Source organism: Strix uralensis, chromosome 10 (genome assembly GCF_047716275.1).
Source record: "Strix uralensis isolate ZFMK-TIS-50842 chromosome 10, bStrUra1, whole genome shotgun sequence".
Taxonomy (NCBI): Eukaryota; Metazoa; Chordata; class Aves; order Strigiformes; family Strigidae; genus Strix; species Strix uralensis.
Genome location: NC_133981.1, coordinates 22,610,310 through 22,634,925, shown reverse-complemented (window position 1 = coordinate 22,634,925; position 24,616 = coordinate 22,610,310). Strand labels below are relative to the sequence as shown.

Below are 24,616 nucleotides of genomic sequence, written 5' to 3'. Positions count from 1 at the left end.
CCCACAGATGCTCATCAGTACCCACCAGCTAGAGGTTACTACTCCCACCTCCCATAGTTCTGCAGATGGAGATTGTGAAAATGTTCGGTCATCTGTTTCAGGCTAAGTCGAACACAAAGCTCTGACCCGCTTTCACTAGGAAGAGAGGGAGAGGAGACAGCTGACAGTTTTGTCTATGACTGATACAGCTGCTTGGAAAACAGAGGTCTATCTGTGAACTGAAGTAATGGTATCCATACAAAAGGAATTCAGCTTTCAAAATGGTTTAGTTAAATCAATGTTCTGCTGCTTACGAGACCAATGAAACTAGTGCTGTCACTTCCACAGTAACCACAGGCAAACAGAGCTCTGACCATGAGACTCAGCTAAATAGAGTGTGAGGTATGACACTATTTTTCCAATTGCACTAGAATTTCAGTGTGAAACTGAAAAAATAAACACACTGCACTGAGAAAAGCCTGGAGGGTAAGGTATTTTTCAAGATGTAATGCTATTTTGGTGGCAGAAAAACCATTTTATACATATCTGTACAGATGCATATGCACGCTTATGTGAAACAGTGGAATAACAATACTGTAGAGGAGGCTTTTAAAATGCATGTTTTAGTACTAGGAGGTCATTGCTTTCTTTTCTTTCTAGAAAATCTTAAGTGAGAGCACCAAGTACAGGAAAAAGTCATCTATTCTGTGCACGTACATGTGCTTTAGAAAGCCTATGCTATGCCACTGACCTACTGACATTAGAAAATTGAAAATCAAGAAAGAGTTCAAAATAGCTACAGAAATTTTGAATATAAAGATTCAGATGAACTCTGTGAGTAGAATCTTATGTCAAATGAGCACTGTATATCCCAGAAGAGGATGAGTTATTCAGTTTTGACACACTCACTTAGCATATCCAAACACTTTCAGTTAAGGCACATGATATAGCAATTAAAAAATAACATAAATTTACATTATGCCTATTGTAAACAGTTTGATGTTCCAGAGCACAAAGTCCATTACAGTTCAAATAAGATACAAGTTGTAACCATTAAATATTGCGTGTCACTCTTCTAGCGTTCTTTTTTTTTTTTTAAATGGCGTGAAAATTTGCAGCAATGAAAAGCTAAATTCTATGTTTATTGTTTTATTGCTATATTCTAATCTGTCAAAGTTTTAAAACTTTCAATAAAAAAGGAGAACGTCATTGATGGCATACTATATATTTACTGCATGAGTATTGCATTAGTGTAACTTTCAGACATGACCAAGTTGCACAAGCCCAGAAGTTTGCTGAGTACCCAGCACAGCAAACCACACACCAACAGATTTCTATGACAACTTCATAGAATGTTACAGAAGAAAAGTAGGATTTGTGGATGCACTTGAGACCTCAGAAACAAACTTCCCAGATTTCTAAACACATGTCTGGAAAAACAGAAGATGAGAGCATCATAGGTAACCCTGCCCAAGCTTCCGTCACCTTCCAGAGTAGGCACAGTGGGCAGCTGCAGAAAAAAGGAGCGGGCCTCCTGGTGATATTTTTAGGATGAAGAGGGGTAAACAAGGCATAGAATTAAACACCCCACTTCTGTTTCCCAATGCAAGTACATAGTTATTAAGAACACACTTAAAAAACTAAATTGCTCTATTAATTCTTTCCCAGTAACGTATGTTCCTGATATAGAGAGGGAACTGTGGAAAGATTTGGAAAAAGCAATGACCCTCAAGTGGACTTAGCGTATCAGCTTTCCGCAGAATAAATAAACTTATGCTCGTTCAAACTTTATATACTCCATGATGAAAAGTTACTCAAATTGTAAGTGACCGCCATATCTGAAGTTTTGATGTGAGGGGCACAACCAAATTAGAGACAATATTTAAATTATGATTTTTAACTGCCTTTAAAGAAAGAAAGCATAAAATACCTCCAAATTCTTTCCTGTTTTTGAAATTATTAAAGAAAATAAAATACAGTCTCTGTTGTAATCCAGACAAAATTTCTGTCGATGGTTCTAGAAAATATATCAAACCAAGAGTTACAAGTTTTGGAAGACTGTTTTGCTCTTTAGGTATTAAAATAATGACAAAATTTAAAACCTACCATAATTATCAGATCTTATTTATCCTCCTCACTGATACAGAAGATTGTTGTGTATTGTCAGTGGAGTTTCCAAAGCAACCCACAAATACACATATCTCTATTCCTTACTTTTCAAAGATTTTGTTGTACGTTCTCCTAAAAATCAAATTGCACCAACACAGGGTACTGACCTGATCCAAGATAACCCAGTCAAATGCAGGAAGTCCTCAGATCATCATAAGAATAAGCACCATAGTTAAGGCTAGTGATGGTGTTGATACTGGGAATCATTTGACACTTACGAAAAAGAATATTCCTTTGGGTACTGCTAGTACTGATAATATGCTAAGGTAAGGATGCCCGACTAGTATAGCAACCAATTCCTGACAGCTAGATAGCCACCTTAAACAGATAGTGTGGAAGATAACCTTTGGTGAAGGAGAATGAAAACGGGAAGAGTGGATCAGAGAGTACAAAAAGGTTAAGATGACCTTCAAATTCTTGTCCTGGTTTCAAGTATTTTATTAGGTGAACTTGGAGTTTTTTCAAATAATGTTTACTTATCCTATCTAAAAACATTTCCTGTGTTTCAGACACAGCTTGAAATATGTAACTGCCAACAGCAAAGTTTTTTTTTTTCAAAAGATGTGTTGTCGATGTAGTAAATCATTTACTCAAAAGAAAGAAAAAAAAAAACAGAGGGAACTAACTGATTTGTCTGTCGTCTTTCCTGTCAAGATCGCCCTCGCCTTGGCTTTGGTCAGAGGGAAGGACTTTATGTATGAGTCATACAAATGCTTGGCAAGCGCTCGTAGATCAGCAGATTCAGGGTTTAACTGGTCGATGTCGCTTGAAATCTCTGCCAAGAGCTTCTCCTTCTCCGCTTGTGGCATTCGCCCAAACCTGATGGCTGAAGAAGATGACAAGAAATTACTATGGCTATAGTTGCACCTAAAAAAGCATATCTGTATAGCTTTTTATGTCACCTTTTGTTATGAGCCCTTGAAGTTTTTCTTAAAACAGTACTTAAGCAAGTAAAAAAAAGATTATTTTCTCCAGTAGTACAGGCAAAACAGCTCAAGTGCCTTAAAAAAATGTAAACAAACAACTCTCAAAGAGGAAATACTCTGTGCCCAAACAGTAAGATTACAATATCTTGCTTGGAAATGTAAACCTGTTGTCAGCTCACCTGACAGAGTTGGTGAAAACCACTGATTCTACCTCCAATCTAAATAAAACGTAAAGAATCTTTAAGATATGAAAATTCTGCTGGCTTAGGTTAGGAACCACCTTTCAGCCTTGTATTGTTTTGGGCAAATCACCATATGGATCTCAGATTCTTCATTTGTTTAGAAACAAAACACTCACATGGCTTGCAGAAATAAATTCCTAAATAGTTCAGCAGAACTTAATGTAGCAAGTGCTATAAAATGTTACCAAAAGAATTAAGGAATGAGAAAGAAGGTTGTGCAGGGAATAAAAAAGCCAGAAAAGGCTCAGTTCTTCATGATAACTCTATGTGCATGCAGTATTGAAAGAACAGGAGATGGTTCTACCTAGTCATATGATCTCACAATTACTCAATACCAACTTAAGGCAGGCTGTGAACCCCCTGTTACACCTACGTACTTACTAGCCAAGACACTATTTATTCATATGGGGACTGACTGGGAAAATATTCCAAATGAGCCATCAAGAATAAGGCTGATTTATTATATGATATTTCAGTAAAGAGTATTTATTTTATTTTACAAAACCAAAACAGAACAAAAGAGCATCAAAACAAATAATGGAAGGAAGAAATAAAGGTTTGCATTTTGGCCTTAGGAGGAGATAGAAATATTATAAATATTTTTTCAGCGATTAGTGTCTTCCCCAGATAAAGTAAAAGTGCTGTTAAGATCATACATATGAACTATTATACCAGGGACATTTATTTTGGAAACAACCAGCCACTTTCCTTTTGTAAGTTTGCTTGCAGTGTGCTGATGGATAAAAATGACACTTTTTTTCAAGAATAAATAATTGTGCCAGAAAACATAAAAAAACCCATTTATTGTATATTATATTTATTGACCAGTTGTCTTATTTCATGGCTGTAGAAACAAGGTTGTTTATTTTTACAACTGTACTACATTTCTCTTTCAGCAAACTTAGTCTGAGTGATGCATGTCGTATATTTCATATTTGCTTGGGTATTCTTGGAGTTAACATGTAAGAATAAAAATCACCATGAAAGGAAATCTAGTTCAATAGGTACAAATTAACATATTCTATTCCGCCCCCCCCCCCCCCCCCCGAAAATGTCTGTTGCTAATCATTTTTTCCTATGGAAAATTTTGAATAATTGCCAACTGATATTTGGTTTGGATCATATATACCATGGCATATGTGTTTTTTTTCTCTCTCATGGGAAACACTAAGTATTCTTAATCATCTACTAATAATAGTTTTCAGGGAGATATCGCTGCCTTCCTTTCTTCTGAGAGCAAAATACTTGAAAAATTATTAACTTCATATTAGTTTCTGTGACATACTATAATGGCTCAAAGAGACTGACACCATTCTGTAAAGAAATAATGTGAATGGATGAACATATGGTAAAGTTAGTGATGTATAAAAAGTTGATATAAAACAAAAGGAGATTTCATATTTCTACTTAGTGTAACCTAAATAAAAAGATGAAAAAATTCAGCATAACTACAAAGGTATTAATTCAGCTACATACGCTTCCATGAACACTGTGAATCAAGATTATTTTGGTATTTTCATTTTGCAGTTAAAATGGATTCTCTCATTATTCAAAAATTCTTATTTGTAGTTAACACAAATCCTTTGAGTTTTTTTTTTAAAAAATTATAGATGTTGATAACATTAAACCCAAAATATAATATCTGCATTTTAGACATTCTTGAAGATGTGAAATGAATGAAGTATGAGTATTTAATGCAGTAAATAGAGTGAAAACTCACTGAGAATATTTCATAGCATTTACAGATTTTCTTTTTCTGGTACTTAAGGACTGATTCAATAAAAAGAATCAAACTGTCATCAACATAATAAAGCTAAAATATATTATTACATACATATTGTAAGTAGGGACAGCACGTATAACTAAAATGTGGGGTCAAGAAAGTGTTAATAATATAGCTAATAAAAGTGTTAAATAAAATAAAAAATAAAAAAAATAAAAGGTTAAATAAAAGTGCATATTGAACAGTGCGCCTAGACTTTTCATATTTTCATTAAAAGCTATTATGTTCTTCACTAAACCTGGTTTCGGATTTAATATTAATTCAATATTAAATCTGTGACATTCATAGGACTATGTTTTATGATTAATTTGTCCAATTTTCAAATGTGCACTTTGCAGTAGCTTCATCAATGGAAAAAAAAAATCTTGTGATACATTGATGCTTCTGATTGGGTTCTTGCCAACAAATTCAACTTCTCACCATCTTTTTTTGAGGAAGAATTTGCAAATGAAGAGCTAAGTTGAAATCTAGCAAGACTTCTCAGACTATTGCAGTGGACCTTTTAATCTGGAAAGAAGGCAAGGCAGATATTAGCCTCATATAAAGGGCTGTTAATAAAAAAGAGAGATCAGGGTTGCCCATGTCTATAAAACGCTGATCACTTCCAGAAATATATGGAGTGCAATTTATGATGACCTGAAGACTTCTTAACACATAGTAAGAAATACTTAGGAATGCTAAGGAACACGTCCTTTGAGAGATTTCACAATCATATCAGGATCTAGGTGCTTTGGGCCAGAAACATGTTTTGTTATGATAAATCCTATTTGTAAAGTATTTTGACATTTTAAATGGAATACATTCATAATGTTATATATAATATCTTTATAATATGTTTACGATAAATTATGCATCCCTAACAGCCCGATGTGATTCTATAAACTCATTCTGTAAGCATACTAAGTCTAAGTGTTATGGAAACAGAGCTTGACTGAACATCAGTGAGAGACGTGATTCTGTTGGGGGCCTATTCTTGAGAGTTGGGGTTTGCAAAAGCAAGTTTATAATCTGGAATCTCACTGGCATAAGACTCCCTTTCATCAAGGTTATTTTTACAAACCAGTGATTAAAAAGGGGGACAGTATATTGCTATTGCTTCCCCTTCCCATGTTTTAATATTAACTTAGCTTTAAAATAGTTTATACACTTCCCCAAGGCGTTAAAAACAATAGGAATTTGTTTTCTTTTTTCCACCTTTCCCCCCCTTCCCTGCCCCCCCAATCAAGTATCTACTAGAACATTCTTAATGATATACCACAATGTATATACTGATTATCGAAATAGAATCATTTAATCTAGAGATTTTATTGAAACAATCAGGGATCTTCAAAATAGACATTGTTTTGTCATTAGGGAACAACTGACTAAGCTGTAACAATTGTATTCTTTTGAAGAACAGAAACTAGACTGGTAACAAACGTCTTGCTAGAAATTCATACATGGGTGAATAGACTAGTGCCTGTTTTTTTCAAGTAAGTTTGACAGAATTGAGGGGGATTATTTCTTTTTTAAAAAAAAACTTATGGCAGTTTTCCACATAACCATATCTATCTGCTGCTGCACTGATACTGCCAGTATAAAATAGGCTTACTTTGAGTTTTGAGTATAAAATGACAGCGTAGTATGTATACTATATTTTCTGAATACGCCCCTTATCCTATACCCTGATTTCTGTGCAGTCTCTCTTGTTTCCTATGCAAGAGTCTCTTGGAAAGTAAATTACAGTATTTGTGCTAGCAATTTGGTATTGCTAAACAACATATTTTTGATAGTTCTCTGTTAAAAGTTTACAATAGCACCGGTGTAGAATTTATAATAAATGACAACTTACATTGTATTTATTTTTTTAATGGAAAATGAGATTGACTAAGGGTGTTCCAGAATCACGTTTCTGGTGTGCTTATCTATCCCCAACAAAGGATACCAAATTACCTTTGCAAAGTAGGCATGTGTTACAAGCTCCAGTGCTTCTCATATAAAGTTATTTCCATTAATTTACAGATTGCATTGGAGTTCATCGTACCGTTAACATTTCATTTGCTGTTAATAGTTCTAGAGTAGATGCCTTCTTTCACTTATCATTTATTTTTATTTTGCTTATAATGATGACACTTATTTTCCTGAAAACTGCTTTGAGATCTCGGCATGAAAAGTGCTATAAAACCCAAATATTATTTATTACTTTGCTATTGGTTTCAGCACTCTTCCTTGTTGGAGTCATATCTAATTTTTTGCTTCCATGTGTTTGAGAATTTGTATAATTTTTATATATACAATCAAAAAACTTTGTGAACATTAATGTTAAATCAGAGCGTTGTCTTCACTGTGCTAAATCTTATGAATACAAGCACCCTTATGTATAATCTATTTTGGAGTTAAAGCCCAAAGACACGGAAGAAGACTCTATCAAATGATACATGATTAAAGCTGCATAGCAATCTGCTATATATTTTTAAGGAATATTTGGCGTAGGTTTGGCATGTGGCCTTACGATGATAATTTTTCTACGAAGATCAGATTCCTGGTTTCTTTTTTAAAAAAGATTATTTAAAATTCCTTCTGTGTAAATGAAAAAGGAAAAAAAAACAACCCACAAACAACAAAAGAAATGAGTACTACTGCCAAAGGTAACACTGAATTATATAGCAAGTCTGTTTAAAATTATGAGATTACTTTGAAAGAAAATTAGCACGTCTGTTGTTATATGGTAAACCAGGTTATAAGCATGAACATCCATTATTGAATGCTTGCAGGCTGCATTCAGAATTCAGTTAGATATAACAAACCAAGATTACTCATAGCACAAAAAGCTATTACATCAATGTCAAATCGGTCCAAACTACCCATTTTTATCAAAGAATGGCACTAGGTGATTAGCTAATCAAAGCGGTTTAGCGGGGATTATCTCTTACCGGCCTAAAACCCATCCTTGTTTGAACAACCCCCTTGAGCGGGATTGCCAGCTACCAGCTCACATGTCTATCAGTTCAGCAGAACAGCCACCAACACTCGTAGAGTTTGCATGTAGCAGATGATGGGACCAAGTCTTCTAAATACACAAACTGACTTCGCTAAGAATGGAAATGAGATCTTACTGGGTTTTGTACTATAGAAATCCTCAGGGTGTATCTTGTTGCCTGCCATCATAATATCAGACCTTTACATAAAATAATTGGGCAATAATGAAATCTCTCAGGAATCTCATAATATTTCCCCGTGCTTAGTGTGTGAAAACTGTGTTTGGGGTAAAGTTGGTTATGCATCTTTATTTTTGTATGGATTGTACATTTATTAGCAATCTATCATTTCTGCATGTGTTTCTTTCTTTCTTTCTAAATGTGTGGTTTTAGGATTTATTAACAGCAGTGGGTTTCTCATGATCCACTTTTAAACACTGTCCTTATTTCATGAAAATACATGTCTTGGAAGATTTCTGATGTAATTCCTGAATTAGGAGAACAAAGTTTCCTAAACATAAGGTGAACAGGAGCCTAAAATATATTCCTATCATAATTTGATAGGCAAAAGGATAGTTTTCAAATATTTTTTTTAATGTTTAGAATATATTTTTAAAATATTATATTAGTTGCAGCAGATTCTGTTTAATGTTTATTAGCATATTGCAAGCAAAATTTGGGGCTAAATTCAAGTTTGTGGTACTAGTCTAGTAGTGTCCTTTTGGTGAAGTCCTTGTCATTTTCAGGCGACTGAGACAAAAGTCAGGAAGAAGTCAGGCACCAGGAGGTTTACAGAAGGAATTTAGAAAGTGGGATTTTGGGTGAGAGGAGAAGTAGGAGGTATTGGTGATACTTACAGAGGTTAGGGTGGAAAAAGGAGAGTTCACAGGGTGGATAAGAGTTCACAGCATTTCCAGTGGCTGAGGAAATTGAAAGGATGGCTGGCATGATCTCACTTTTCTGCTTCTCTCTCCACCTTCCTCCCATGACCCTGGCCTCATCTTCTATTTCCCTGGACCACTTATCCTTCTTGCTACTCTATCTTCTCTCTCCTCCATCTACCCTCACCGCAGGCCCAGCTTCCTCATCTCCTGAAAGCCTGGGCAGTGGACCAAGGCAGGATCTGTAGGGGTGGGAAGGACAGGGACAAGACAGCGAGGTGGTATAAGAGATCTGGGAATATGGCTCACTGCTCATGCTGCAAGGGTGGAAGGGGTTCAGATGGCCATTTCTTTCACGCTAATCAAAGACTGTGCAAGTTTGGGCATGAACTTGCAGCTGGAATATATGATGTCTCTCTCTTTCCTTTGGCAGTTTTTTATTTACTTGCATTTAGAGTATACTCCAAATGTCAGTGATATAAAACCAATAGTGAATATAGTAAGAGACTACATGCTACATTATATTCTTTTCCTTTCTGTGGAAAAACTACAACACTTATCCTTATGCCACATTTTATGGTCTGGAGAAGTCACTATGATTGCTTATAGGCTATTCTGTACAGCACTCTACTCTTCTGATTGCCTAGATTATGGAATTTTTTTGAGCATAAATGAGTCCCCAAATAGACTATAAACACAGTTTCTTACACTAGAAAACACAAGACAGAGCCTGGGTGGATACCTGCCTGAGTTTACTGGAGGCATGTGCTCAGATTAAGCAATTCACTGCTCCCAGAACTGATAATAAAGACATACTGCCATGTGTGGTCCTTTTTTCCGTTACAGTAGTTGGTTTTATATAAATATTACATTTAGTAGAAGATAAAAAAATTAAGGAAATTTCTAAAATAAAAGAACCGAGCTTCTGTTTAGTGGTACTTCAGAACACAATCTGAGCAATTAAGGGTTAAACACAGAGCAGCACTGTGGCTAGAGAAGGAAAGGAAAACAATATTCAAAGCATGAGAACACTACTGTCTTTTTTAACCTTCAGCCAAGTGGTATGTAGTGCTTATACGTGAAAAAATGTGGCTGTAGCTGCTAAGTGTCTCCTTGCATTCCCCATTTTCATAGGTGCCCCATTCATTTTGCAATAACATATCTATGCAAAGACAGTCGTAGATTGGAACCCTCAGGCACAAATAATCCGCATTCTGATTCCAAGCATTTAAAATTCAGATAATTTAACTATCCAGGTGGATGAACTTTAATCTGTAGATTCAACATAACAATATGTCTCAGTGTCATTGACATCATCCAGTGTGCATTTCTGCATGCTTATTCATATAGGCCTGTGTCTTCAAAGGTGAAATTTAGTTATTTTTTAATATTTTTTTTGTTTATAAATGATGGAGGAATGAGGGTATTGTTTCATGCAATGTAATGTAACCAGAGCGGGCAAAAAAGGCAAATGTAGAAGCCAATACTTGACCATAAACACTACTAACTCTCTATTAGTTGAGCTCATGGTGAAAGCAAATGAAAGTGTTGCTTCAAGCCCTGGGACAAATGGCCTTGCCCTTTGCCCCTCCTCTCTGTGCCTCCCTTGGACTCCCACAACCATGGCCCCTGCTGGTGCTGCAGCTTCTACCTTGGCAGTGGCTGAACAGGAAGAAATGGCAGGTGAAATATTAATTTCAAAAATATTTCTTGGGCCTTTTATGTTACTAAGCCAAAGAGAATGGTCTTGGCCTTCCCCTTCTTGATAGAACTGCACATGGTTCCCATTGACATAATTGGAAGCTGTGTCGCTAGGTTATGAGAGAATTTGGCATGCACCTTGAAATTAATAATAAAACCTCCTGAATTACTATAAAAATACCCACAGTAGCATTTCAAGATTAGATTTATTTTTAAGTGTTACTGTTGCATCCCAGGAACTTGAAAACCATGCTTTCTATTAGCAAAACATTTCCCATACCAATTTACATTCAGTGCATGTATTAACTTTGCAGACCACAGTTAAGCTTTCCTCTTGGGGACAGTATGCTCGTTTTTTATATTGAAAATAATGAAAGTTCTAAAAAAACCACAGAGAAATTATTTTCCCAGTCATGTTTGCAATTCTTTACCCTTAGAATTACATAAGTCTCTATGTTATGACATTTAATTCCTGTTTTTACTCAACTTTGCCAAAGCAAGGCAGCAAAGAATCTTCATTATGTCCTTCTGTCCAAACATTCATAAGTATTTCCACATGAATTGATATGTTAATTTTAAAGTTCAGAGGAACTTTCTTCTAAATTCTGTGCAAGAGAACAGTATCACAATATGCTTAATGCTATCTGCTTACTATAAAGAAGGCAATCACAGCACCATACACATTGCAAACACCTTTGCAACCTAAGACTACAACATATTCAAAATGAAAACGCTGCTTACAGTTCACAGATGGAAGGGGATATTCGCCTCTGGGTGGTGGAGAGGTCAGACAGTGCATATTACACAGGAATCACAGCTATACACACTATATGATGAGAGGCCGACAGCTGAATGAGCATGCTAAGAAACACTACACTCCTACTTACCACACATTGGAATCTATGCCCAGATGTGGGTATCCTAGGAAGGAGGAGGACAGGTTTTTTTAAAACAGTACAGGGTCTGACCCATTCATTTAAAGTATGTTCTGTTCTAGCATGAGGAAATGTTAACTTGGTGGTGCTAACAGTCCTCGATAGGTGTTCTATGCATCAAATTCAAGCTGTTATTATTCACAAACTTTCAGTAAATTCTCTAGTCCATTTTTCATAATTAAATTTTCCACTTACAGGAAAGTGATATTAAACTACAGTATGCTAAAGAGACTTGCCAGAAAAGATGACAGTGAACTGAAAAATAACAATTACACTAGGAATATGTTCAGGAAGAACAACCAACAGTGTAATGAGCAAGAATGATGGAGAGTAAAACAAACTCATATTACGTATTACATCGATAAATGCAGATCTCTGCTTATCTGATTTTTATGTTGAAAGTAATCTCCAGTCACGTAGTCTCCTAAACTCAGAGACAATGTCTCTGATACACATTTCTAAACTGCCTAAAGTAACAGAAGACTCTAGATGTTAAAGCAGCACATTCAGTAATCATATTAATGTTTCATGTTATTTTTCAGATGAAAATTATTGTTTTAAAACATGCTAAGCACACTCACCATTATGTGACATTCCAACGGCGAGGCATTTCTGAAATCTGCAGTATTGACATTTATTTCTGCTTTTCTTATGGATGCGGCAATTAAGATCACACCTGTCATAAATTAGCTTTAATCTGATTGTTCTTCGAAAAAAGCCCTGGAGTAAACATAAAAGCATGTAAAAGGATGCAAGAAATTGCCAGTGTCACTGTCTCACTTCTCTGCACATGCAAAGCACCTTTCTGTATACACACTGAATCTAACTTCATTTTAGACACATTTCCTTGATGTAATCACACTGTCTGTCAGCAAGGCCCTGTTCTGATCTTATTAACCATTTGCAACCTAGTTTGATAGAGGGGTAAAAATCTCAAATTTTTGAGAGGAAGCTTATGGGAAGGTTTTGAGGGGAAGCTTATGGGAATCAATGGACTTTAAGGACAGTAGGGACGTTGGGAGCTCTACAGATGTGCTGAGCATGAGAAATGCTCTGCCAAAGGAAGCGGAATTCCATTTGTTCCACTGCTCATGGGAATATTTGTTAAAAAGTGAACATGAAATTTTCAAAATTTAAAGTTCACTACCAATGTAGAAAATTTTTAATAAATCACAACAAACTAAAAATTCTGCCAACAGCAGTTTGATCTCAAGTAAATAAAAAAGGTTATGGGTTATCTGTTTGTTTAAATTTTCTTGCCCAACTGAGTATCTTTTTATTCTATTTCAAATATTTATTTTCCTGAGTACTTAAAGATAATTTATATTATTTCACCTATTGTATTTTTTTGGTTTTTCACAGTGCTGAACTAATTTTGCAATATTTATTTCTGGGTTCTATGTTTTAGGTTGTTTTATTTTCTACTTTATCTCCATTGTTTGGATATTACAAGTTTGGCACATGAAAAATCCAAAAACTTGGCACCAAACTCACAGAAATGATTGCACATTTTTTTGTGTTTCTTGTTTTACAAAGACAGAAATCATTATGAAAATTCACAATTCTATCTTTTTACAGTTTAAAGATACTTTCTCAGATTACTCATAACCAATTAATAAAGTTTATCCAAATTTATCACCATTTGTTCTTTGTAACAATTAATTTTTCCTCACAGTGAACATTAACAATAAAAGCATAATGCCAAGACTTATTTATATAATTCACTGTAATTTAAGTAATCAACAGCATACTTATTGATTTATGTGGTTCCTAATTCAGTGCTACAAATTTTATTTAGGCTCTGCATTGGATCTTTACTAGTAGTTATTTTCCTCAAGATATTGAAAATAGAGAAGATAAGAATTTCATGTTAAAGTCTATAATTTTTTGTTTTAACTCAATGAATTATTATTAATTTATTTCTCTGGCATTTCCTTTCTTGCTCTTGAGGATGGTAAATTTTTATAACATTGACATACAAAAAAGCTGGTGGAGTTTTAAAGCAGAAAGCCACATTCTTTAATACCATTAGGCTTTTCTGTAGTCACCTAGAAATGTGTAAACTGGGTAAAGAAACTCTGATCCATCAGAATAACAGAGTCTGAATTTTAAATTGCTCAGAGTATTGAGCTTTGGAGTTGGGCATGAGCCTGCTTTTGCTGCGTTATATGAATTCAGATTCTACAAGTGACCTCCAAGACAGCAGGAATGAAATTTAATTGCATAATTGACAAATGTAGAAGAAATGTACAAAAAATTCAAATAGATCAGCAACGTAATATAAAAAGCAAAATATATTTTAAAAAACTCCTGCTTACTAAGCCATAAGTATACACAGTGTATGTGAAACAATTTACTTAAAGACCTAAATTTTTTTTTAAAAAGCACAGATCTCTGATTTTACCAAGTGATTATTTAGATGAAAATAGTATCGAATCTTATTTCAGAAAAAATACATTTGTGACAACTTACCTTACAACCCTCACATGCATGCACACCATAATGAAATCCCGAGGCCTTGTCCCCACACACACGGCATTCAATAGCCATAAGGGAGTTGGAAGACTCCTCATGAGTTTTATTGTACAACTGAACTTTTTCTGAAAAGTAGGGCGGGGAAGGAGGCTCCATTTTGATTGCACCTGTGTATAGAGAAGATTTAAATAGTATAATAGTTTAAAAGTATAATTAAATATAAAGTATATTTAAATATAAAGTATAATTAAATATAAAGAAGAAGCAGCAAGGAATAATCACAAACAATCACAGTAAACATGGATTCATAGGTCTGCTTCATAATACTAAATGAGTAGTAAACGCAGGATGTAAAGGGATATAAGGTGTAAGCTGCTATTTCACTGGCAGTATATAGGCTGAAAAACCTTGAAGAGGCAGATTCTGACGTAGAAAGTGTATTACAGATTCAGTTTTCAGCTCTGTAGCATTGAATGATTTGAAGATAGAGATATTAAAAATTTACATATGGAGACCTCATACTTCAAAGGCCTTACTTTTCTCAGTACCTAATCTGGTTGTATTACTTCAAGGTGTTCAGGACTACTGCAGGGAGATGGACTGGGATTTTCTAATCTAGTCTAAAAAAAATATTTAAGCATCTAATAGACTTATATATTGTATAGCGTATTATTGGATAATATATGTATTGGATAATATATATATTGGATAATATAATATTGAATATTTAAAGAAATTTAGTTCTCTCCTGGGGAACACTGTTCCACTTTGGAAGCAGTTTAGAGATACATTTTCTCTTCTGAAAGTTTCTAATTAAGAGAGCAGTTTGTAATATTGAACAAGCTGAAACAAAGATGATATCTTTAAAGCAATCATTACTGGTCATAGAAGAAAGCTGTGACATTTGACACTATAACATAACATCAGATCAAATCTCAGGAGTGATGTAACAGACATAGTATTACAATAAAGTGAATGGTTTTTTTTTCCAGACTGGCTACATTATACAAACTAGAAAGTTTTCTTTCCTATATAAAATAGGAAGAAAAAAGAAAAGTGGAAAACTATCTAAGTAAAGAAGAAGAGGATTTATCCTACCCAAACTCTACTGCACTCCTTAGCTTGTTATTAAAGTGTTATGGACATTTTTAATTAAACAAACAAACAAAAATTATTAGCTGGAAAAATGTCTTTTAATTTATTAGATAAGTAACCCAGAGCTACACAGCACCTGCTTCACTGTACAACCAAAATTAAATTCCACAATTTTCCTAGCAAGAATTCCTTGAAAGAATTCCTGTACAGATTACTACAAACAAAAGAGATGTCAGACCTTAACAGACTAAGTGGATCTTTAAAAAAGTTCTAGGTACAGCAACCTCACATTCCTACTTTGAGCAAGAATGCAGTAATAGCTTATTTAAGAATAGGTCACTTCCTTTCTTAAAAGAAGAGTTCCGTGTAATTTCTTTTTACTGTAACTGGTGAAAACCCAGCATTTTATAAATATATAAAAATAATACTATATAAATAAATAATAACATTTAATATTTATATAAATAAATAATAATATATAAATAATACTAGCGCATGAAGCTCCAAGGTTATGCCTGCATTAGGAACACTGATAAAAGTTATGCCAACATTTTGACTCAGACATAGCCAATATTTCTACTCCATCAGTTTCTTAGTCCATCTGTAATTTAAAAGCTACACATATTAATAATGAATATGCTATGTGTGCCGGGGCATTTTTTAACATTCATGATATTTATTCTGCATTGTGTGCATAGAGCTTCAAAGGACACTTTATACACAAGACACGTGAATAGGAGACTGGAGGTTTCAGAAACAAATGGGGGGGTTCATGTGTCTAATAAAAAGTGTTTAATGTCATTTTAGATACTTTATGGTACATTGCCTGATCTCCATCTGCTGCTCTGGAAGGGTGAAGGTCTGCTATATGTGTTCTATCTTTTCTAGATAGAATATCTTGTGGACATCTCCGATGAGACAGGATACCGGCACTTAGGCATATGAATACTTCTAAATCCTTTTGCTGATAGTACACTTTCCAGAGAATGAAGCAAATGTGAACATGAAGGAAATAATAAAAAAATTAAAAGCATACTTTGGCAATCCTGAAGCTTGATATCATATTTGTAATCAATGCTTGTCTGATCAGTTCTTGCAAAAGGAATATCTTCATAGTGCGGTGAAGAAATACTCGAAAAATCAACAGTGGTAAATGGCTTTATGTCAAAGGAATGTGTATGATCATCCATCGCAGACAGATCCACTGGACTAATTCCAAAATTAATGGGCCAAAACGGCATTTCTGTGTCAACCATTGTAATCCCTGGAAACAAAAAAAGAAACATTTTAAAAGGAGCTAGTTATCTCTGTAATGGGTTTGAGTCCAAGCTAAGGTCCAATTGTCTCATGTCCAAAGGGTTGAGATGCAAACTCTGAATCAGGTGTAGGTTTTAAGGGAATGTTTAGGCCCCATCTACCATTAGGCTTGAGTTTGTCACCATATAATGCATTAGGCTGTATAGTAGCATTGCATGGCTAACACTGGGCAGTTAATGCAGCTTTGAGGTTCTTCTTAGGAAAGCTCTAATGTCTTACATCATAAGAGCAAATGAGATTTGCTCGCATCTAGGCTCATGTTAACCTTAGATCAGAATGGCTGTCATAGGTATGCTACTCGACTGAACTGGTCTGATATGTACTTCAAAAGGCAGCAGAGACAACTAGTGGGCTCACAGAACAATGGTTCAGCTAGAAAAATAACAAAAATATATATGGGAAAAATAACCATCTAAATAATTATGAATGGCCAGATGAAATACAACTGCATTTAAATAATATATTTTATAGAATGTGTATGTGCTTTAGTAAGCATGCAAGTCATTAAAAAAACCCAATGAAATTAAAGGAGCATAACTAGAAAAAAAAAATCACTTTTTTTTAACAGACAGATAACACTGACTTTAACTGCATCTCTCAATAACATGCACGTGAATAGAATTAGAAGGCTTCCACAATTAATTTTTCAGTTTTTCAAATTCTAATCATCATTCTTCCCAAGTGCCTGAAAATTAAGAAATTAAGAAAAAAAAAAAAAAAGTAGTTGGTATTAATAGTGGTGTTTTTCCTCCAAATAACAAGAAATATCTGAAATCTGTAGTTAAGTCATTCAAGTATGTCAGAAGTTTTATCCCAGAGTCTTAAACCCAAGGCTCAAGGAAATCTAATTTATGGCTTTCCAAATTCCATATGTATTTATGCAGATCTTGAAAGTAGTAAACAAATAAAGAGCTTCAATCTGCAAAAATCTTCACCAAATCAAGTGAATTTAGATTGAGATATAAAATGTTTTTCCGAGTCCTCTTCTGACAGCTGAACCAAAATCCTTGATTTAGATATATTTCAACTATGATAAAGTCTGTAAGAAACAGCAAGTGTAGAGCACTTAATATAACTAGGGTCTGTCTTTAGTTTTCCATGATGTATAAAAAGAACATTCTAATCTAAAAATAGAATAGATGTTATGAAACTAAAATAACTTGGTCACTTTGGCTGTTTAATTTGAACTTTAGACCCAATCAAGTAAGTAGCCTTTAACCTCTAGATAACAGGAACTTTGATTTGATCTATTTTGAACCAAAACTACTGTCACACTGACAAAACTGTTGTTGCAAAATCAATATAATGGAACAGACCTGCTCTATAATTTTGAGATCATCCTTTGCCTTCACAGACCTACAGGTAAGTAAAACAGAGACTGTCCCCTCCATCAGCTATGCTGAAGTGTTAAGGTAGCAATGGGTAGAAATAGTTACAGTTCTCTTAACCTTTCCTCAGGAAAGTCACCATCATTCTTCCACCTTCTAGAACTCACAGCACAACCCTCTAGTTCTTCTACCTTGAGCATCGACAACAAAGGTTGTAAAATATCTTTCTTAAATTTCAGATAAGAAATTCTCACTGCAGCGGGAACAAAAGAGATGCTACTGTATCTCTTGCTGCACGACATACATGTTGCCCCTAGTAGAGCAAAAGGGAACCTATAGCTCCTTCATACTGCCACTCCTATTACTACGTGACTGATAGAGTTCTGTAACGCAAACAGTGTTTAAGGGTGAACTGTTGGCCAGGTTAGCCTAATGGTCAGCCAGCTGTCTGCCTTCCCAAAGGCTTCAGCCGTTGGACGGGATATACAGTCTCATGTTATCCTTAATGAAAGTAAGATCTGCCTATGGGTAAACAGCAGAATTTCTAACTGCCACAAGTGAAAGTTATCTGGTGAAAGTACATTATACATTGTCAGAGTCCCTTGGTCCAATTAGTTCCATTAGTCAGTTTTTCTGTAAGCACGAAGTGCAAATCGCTGGCCATCAACACTGGGAATTGTCTTCCTTTAAGAGATTTCCAAATCAAGCAAAAAAAATAGAATAGACTCCTTCTTAAGAGTCCATTTTTGTAATTAACCAGACACATCTTTCAAAAACACAAAATCAACAGTCATCTAAAATGTAAACATTGGCTTATATTCCTTTAAGCAAGCGACACTGAGAGTTATGTCCACTTCATAGCCCGTAGGCTGTCTCAAGGGTGAAGGAGAGGGATGCCTACAAGCACGGTCCCCCTTAGAGCCCAAGTTCATCCTGTGGAGTCCATAGGACTCGGTATGTGCAGGTGCATCCATAAGGTTACTGTGTGGCCAAGAAACAACTGCAGGAAACCCCGTCATCAGAAGGCAGGAGGACTCATACTGATGGCTGCCCTTGCACACACAGACACCTCCCCTGCACTAGAGAAGCAGCTGAAGAGGTTTGAGTACATGCTTAAAGGGAAGTGCAAGCTTAAGGCACTCACTGAATAGAAATACACTTAATCACTTGCCGCTGATCTCAATTTTTGTGTTACATACAAAGCAGATGTTAAAATTAAACAGTTTTCCAACATCATCCATAAAAACTCTATAAAAATATTCTCACAATCTTGAGGCATTATCACTTTGTGTTTTCTCTTTAAAAGACCAGTTTGCAAACCACTGTGAGCTAAACAGCAAGTTAAAGCTAGTCTATGTTTCACTTTATAACAGTGAATGACTGTGATGTTTTGGAGTATTTGATTATGTAGAATGTGATTAATTCTTCGAAATTCCCGAGTCATTATAACACAGTGTGTGCATGAAATTCACTATGTACAGATATAGTACAGCTTAGAAAGGCTCAGATAAGCCTGTAAGTCCAGAGGGCTGGCTTGCCAGGCACAAACTCCAAAAGCTAAGAGGGTACAGTAGTAATTCCTTAGCAGCAATTTTCTAGTTTCACGGTCAGCACAGCTAACTTGTTTCAGCCAAGTCTACCAATAATGCCAGAGCACTTTCATTGTAAAAGTATTTCTAGCCTAGAACTATGATGTTTCAGATTCTTATTAAGTTGTAGAAAAGACAAAATAAAAATAAATAAATAAATAAAATCAATCTGTTATTTTAACAATCACTTAATATGAGGGACTGTCTTTCATGCATGCTGTTTTTTCCATACTAATAGTTTGGGGTTTTTTCTGCGCGTCTGTTCACAACACACGCGTTCTCTATGCTGCAAATAGAGGAAATAAAAACACCAAGATTACACTGAAGAGAAGAACAGAGAATTGTGGGTGCCCCTATCAGCTGCTATGGGTCACAAAGTAATTCCATTTTATGCTACTCATATTTCTGCTCTAAGGTAATAAAATCAGGAATCAGCAGCCATTTACAATTCTTTGAGCAAAAGCCTATAAACTCCACCCCTTCCAGAGGTTAACATGCCATGACTAGTAATATCAGTTCTTCTGATCTTCAGGTAACTAAAAAGGCTTTGCTCAATCATTTCCCTACAAAAAATGTCTACTTTAAATTTTGAAAAATTGTTATGTTGTCTATATTATAATTTAGTCTAAGATGTCCACAAAGGTACCTAGCAATGATACTACACATATATACATACACATATCTCTGTGTGTATCTGAAGTCTTCTGTTAAAATAAAAGGTTCTAGCATGGTAAAATGCCTTAAGTAGATAGGATTTGCTGAACACAAAAAAAAGGTTTGCATGTACATTCTTAACTGCTTTCCTTCCAATGAAAACATTTAAGTTTGGCTATATTGTAAATCTAAATTGACAAGGCCTTAGCTTTGTACCATATACATGGATTTTAATTTCAACTCCCACTCTAGCATGTACCTAGGAGGGCTCATGAACATAGAACATTTAATCTAACCACAGCTGGGAAATGTTTTGCCTCTCAGGCCTCACAGTTAAGGAAAGTACATCTCTTCTGAGGGATGTAACATTCTCCGACAACGGCATCACAAGACAAGATGCGTGTTTATACACATGTAGGTCTACGTGAGGAGAAATGGAGAACGTGTGGCTTCCACCTAATTCTTGGCTTTCCTCATTGCTGTATAAAATAAAGCAAGTTTTGTGCTTTTCCAGCTGTGGGGACTATATTTCTACTGCTTACTATGATGTCTGTGCAAAGAAGTGGTAAAGGATTGTTTTCTTACTGTATTTTATGACAACGAAATGACTAAAATATTTTACTTTCTCTCATTATGCACATATTTCTTATTTGTCTGGTTAAAAAAAAAAAAAAAGGAGCAGCAATGTGACCCGGTATACAGATATACCAATCAATAGCTATTTTTCAAAGATGCCAGTAAATTCAGAGTTGCTAAAGGAATATTGAAGAAGTCAATGTAGTAAATGCTATACTGTAAGAGTATCTAAGGTCAAATCCATCACAAACAGCTGTTTTGTGCTTTCTTTCTCTATTTCTGTATAACAAGATGCACATTATAATATTTCTTTATACAACAAAACAGCTAGGCATCAATGATTTCACATTAATATTATTCATAAACATTTCTGATTTATGAGAATTTTCATGTTTGCTCAGGTTTTGGATACAAAAATCAAAGCATTCCATTACAGTTTTAGAGTTTGAATCTTCACACATGACTGCTAAGTCTTAGTCAAATTATGGATATCCTGTTCAATTTAATAAAATTTGCTATTACACTGGAAACAAAATGAATTTTACTGTTCAGTTTTAATTTATATTATAAATACTAGAATGAAGAGGACCTTTCATGTGCTAGTTTTACTCTTGCATTATTGAAAACTAAAACATGAAAGCTGTTCTTATGTATAATAGTTAGTTTACAAATACTTCTATTTTGCATGTACCTTTACTTGATTTCTGCTGTGTATTTTGTCTTTTTTCTTCCCCATAAAAGACTAATGCCAACATTTACCTCTGCTGTCTTCTCATGGCTTTTTTTAAAAAACCCACCCAAACATCCAAAGCATAAGTCCAATCAAGAGACTACTCCAGGATTGTTTCATAAAACTCACACATGCTCATATGGGGTAATAAAAACATAGCTAATTGGCTAAAAAGATTTTCATGTGCAAAAATCGTTCTTTGCCAGCAAAAGACCAGAAGTGAGAGTGCTGTTGAGATAACATTAAACCCGGAGATATGATATTAGTTGTTTTAACTCCCTTCACTTGCATTTAATCTCATGTAGCCAACTGCTATTATCTACAAAGTAAAAGAAGGCACATGAACTCATCTGATGCATGTCTGTGTTAACTGTCATGTAGTGACAGCTTACAGTTAGCTAATCTGGTGCTGATTGTGAAAACTATCATAATCATTAAGTTACTCCATTCAGTAGCAATTGCAAATTGAATTGATTTCCAATTCCGGAGAAGGTTACTCAGTGCACTTTTATATATTAGGAAAACATAAAATAGTACATTAAGAGATTACCATGGTATGAAAAACATCTTGGATCACAAGCTACTCTTTACCATAAACACTACCTGTGCTCAGTTAACCTGAAAGGCCTGTTGCACTACATTCTAGACACGCTCTTTCCAGACAAAACTACCAAAATATGACCCTAGAGGTATTTAATGAAGCAACCAGAACATCCTAGCCTCATACGAGTTACAGAAAATCAGAAGGAAAAAAAAATAGCTAAAGCCTCTCAGCTTTGAAACATTACCAAAATCAAGGCAGTGGTATAATTATACTACATGAACATAAATATGGACAAATATATATTCGTGATGTAAATACTGGGTTTTGTTGGTTTTGGTTTTATCTTCTTTTTTTTTTTTACTTAAAGCATATTTCATGAAATAGTTTGAATTTCATCTCATGTATAAATGTGTCAGAGTTCGTCAAATAAACTCATATGCAAGTGCTGCAGAACTTAATGTGACTTTTGCCAAATAATTTAATTAAAGCAGGTTCAGACCATCTCTGAAATAATGTCATATATACGTTAGTTAAGATCACACAACCATTCCTAGCTTTAGAGATGGTGAAGGTCAGATTGATATCCCCATATATTAAATTTATTTATCTACTTAAGAGGAACAGTAAAATGTTTTATGTGTGCCTTGCAAATACACATCTACCCTAAATGATGGCACCACATCCACTGAATTGAAGACCTTCATTGATTTTTTAGAGAAGAATGCTGCAAAAGGACAGTCTCGTGATAAAATAATTGCATTCCCCTTTCAATAACTCAGTTCTTTCGTTGCCTCTGACACAGAAATTCTGTGTGGCAATGGACAAGTAGTTCAAGCCAACATTTTCATCAGTGCTGTTTTCAGGTTCTAAGTGTGACGCATAGGGTCTGGAGATACATTGTGTTCAGAAAGTGATTAACTGATGTCTCTGGAAGGTGGAAATGGTCATCAGTTCTAGTAAGATTTGGAAAAATGGTATTACTTTGCCCTATTCATTGTTCTTCTGGTCATTTAGAGAAAATAGCATCATCTTACTGCATTTACTTTTTCGGGGGGGGGGGGAAGATGCTGCTAGTTAGACTTTTGCCTCAGTTCTCCACTTGTCCAGTGAGAGAATATTATCTTTTTCCCCCTGCCTATTCTCTGTGTTATCACTGAAACAGCAACCTTCTTCAGCAGGGATGGTATTACTCTACAATTTTTTAATATTCCTGATTATGTCTGAGTACAATGAAACTTTAAGCTTAGTTTAAGCTTTTAGGAGATACCTTCTTCAATCCCGAAAATAATATATTTTTCATTCATAGTATCTGTCATTATAACGGACTTTACCTAATAGGCAACATTTGAATAAAATAAGTTTGGTTTTGGACAAACCGAAGTATGTGAACTTTTTCTGTATTTCAGACAATGACTCAAAGCTTTTGGACACAGTTCATTTCATACATTAAAACAACTGCTGTGTGGTCTGCAGGTTCTTAAATCTAACAACCACCCCATAAGGTAGGACCCGTACTACTTTGTGTTCTGTTGCTGCAGAGTCAGCAGAGGGAGCACAACATAACTAAAAAAACCTCTTTCCAAGAACTCTGCTGACACAATCAGTGATGCTCTTAAACAAACAAACAAGCAAAAAAAGTACATAAAAAGAGCCTTGTTGGCTGATACCCCCAATCCAGTGTTTGACAAAATCAGTATGCTTCAGACTGCAACAAGAAAAACAATGTAACAGCAAAAAGCTATGAAGACTTGCTTTAAAAATTCCATTATTTGTATTGTTATGTTTGCATTACCAAGAAGCAGAGATAAAGCATTTTTTTTTTTATTATCCATGCACGTATTCAAAATATTGGTATAATTCAGGGCAGAAATTGTTTCATTTATATGATGATGTGTGCACTGAACAGCAGTGTATTGGTAGGACTTTAAATAGCCAAAGCAGTCTTTTTCCAAGCAAATTACACATTAGAAACGACTGTGATCGTGGGAAAAGGACACAGGCTTACTTAGACAAATGATAGAATAAGTATTGACAAATTTTTGCACTGTAAATTCAAATGGTTTTTGAAAACTCAGTATTGGCTTTCAGCTTTCCTATCCTAGAACTGTGTATTGTAGCAGGAACAAAAGTACTTCTGCATGCACCTTGGACTCAGCACACTCCTGCTTGTACCACTGTCTCAGCAGACCTGCTATTTTTCTTTTCAAGTATGAATTTATCAAAAGTATTTACAGGAATGAAAATTGAGCTCACTGCAGATCAAAAGAACAAAACTTTTATGGATTTGTTTTAATTAGAGAACGCTAAACTAAAGTTCCCTGCCCCCATTAATTTACCTCCAAAACCAAAGAAAATACCCAGTGTCCTCTAGCAAATGTTGAGTGTCAAAACAGTTCCATGATAACAAGTGACTTAGTGAAGTAAGTTCATAGATATTTGGTGCACTGCTTTTAATGTCAGCCCTGACTCCAAGCACAAGATCAAGACAATGGACCACATTTTCTTCTCTGTTCCTCGGATGCAACCCTCAAGCCATCTAAACATGACCCAAAAATGAACATGTCCATTAGGAAAGATACCTGACAATACCAAAAAGATACAACATAGACAATACACTTTTCAATTAATGGAATAAACATTCCATATAAAAACAAGCCGAGTGGTTCTAGATAAAATTTTGTTACATCTTTAAGCAGAGGAGGAGGGCTATATCACCACTTGTGGCAGGGTGCAGC

The 24,616-nt window shown here is 35.0% G+C and overlaps 1 protein-coding gene across 1 annotated transcript in view; it reads right to left on the bottom strand.

Annotated features, from left to right (window-relative positions):
• PPARG (peroxisome proliferator activated receptor gamma) overlaps positions 1-24,616 on the bottom strand; it is a 63,027-nt gene that overhangs the window by 12,472 nt on the left and 25,939 nt on the right. Inside the window, exons 2-5 of the mRNA XM_074879728.1 lie at positions 16,180-16,407; positions 14,046-14,215; positions 12,155-12,293; positions 2,775-2,974 (exon numbers count right to left, since the gene is read on the bottom strand). Coding sequence (XP_074735829.1) covers positions 2,775-2,974; positions 12,155-12,293; positions 14,046-14,215; positions 16,180-16,399 — 729 coding nt within the window. The 5' untranslated portion in view covers positions 16,400-16,407. The remainder of the gene's footprint in view (positions 1-2,774; positions 2,975-12,154; positions 12,294-14,045; positions 14,216-16,179; positions 16,408-24,616) is intronic.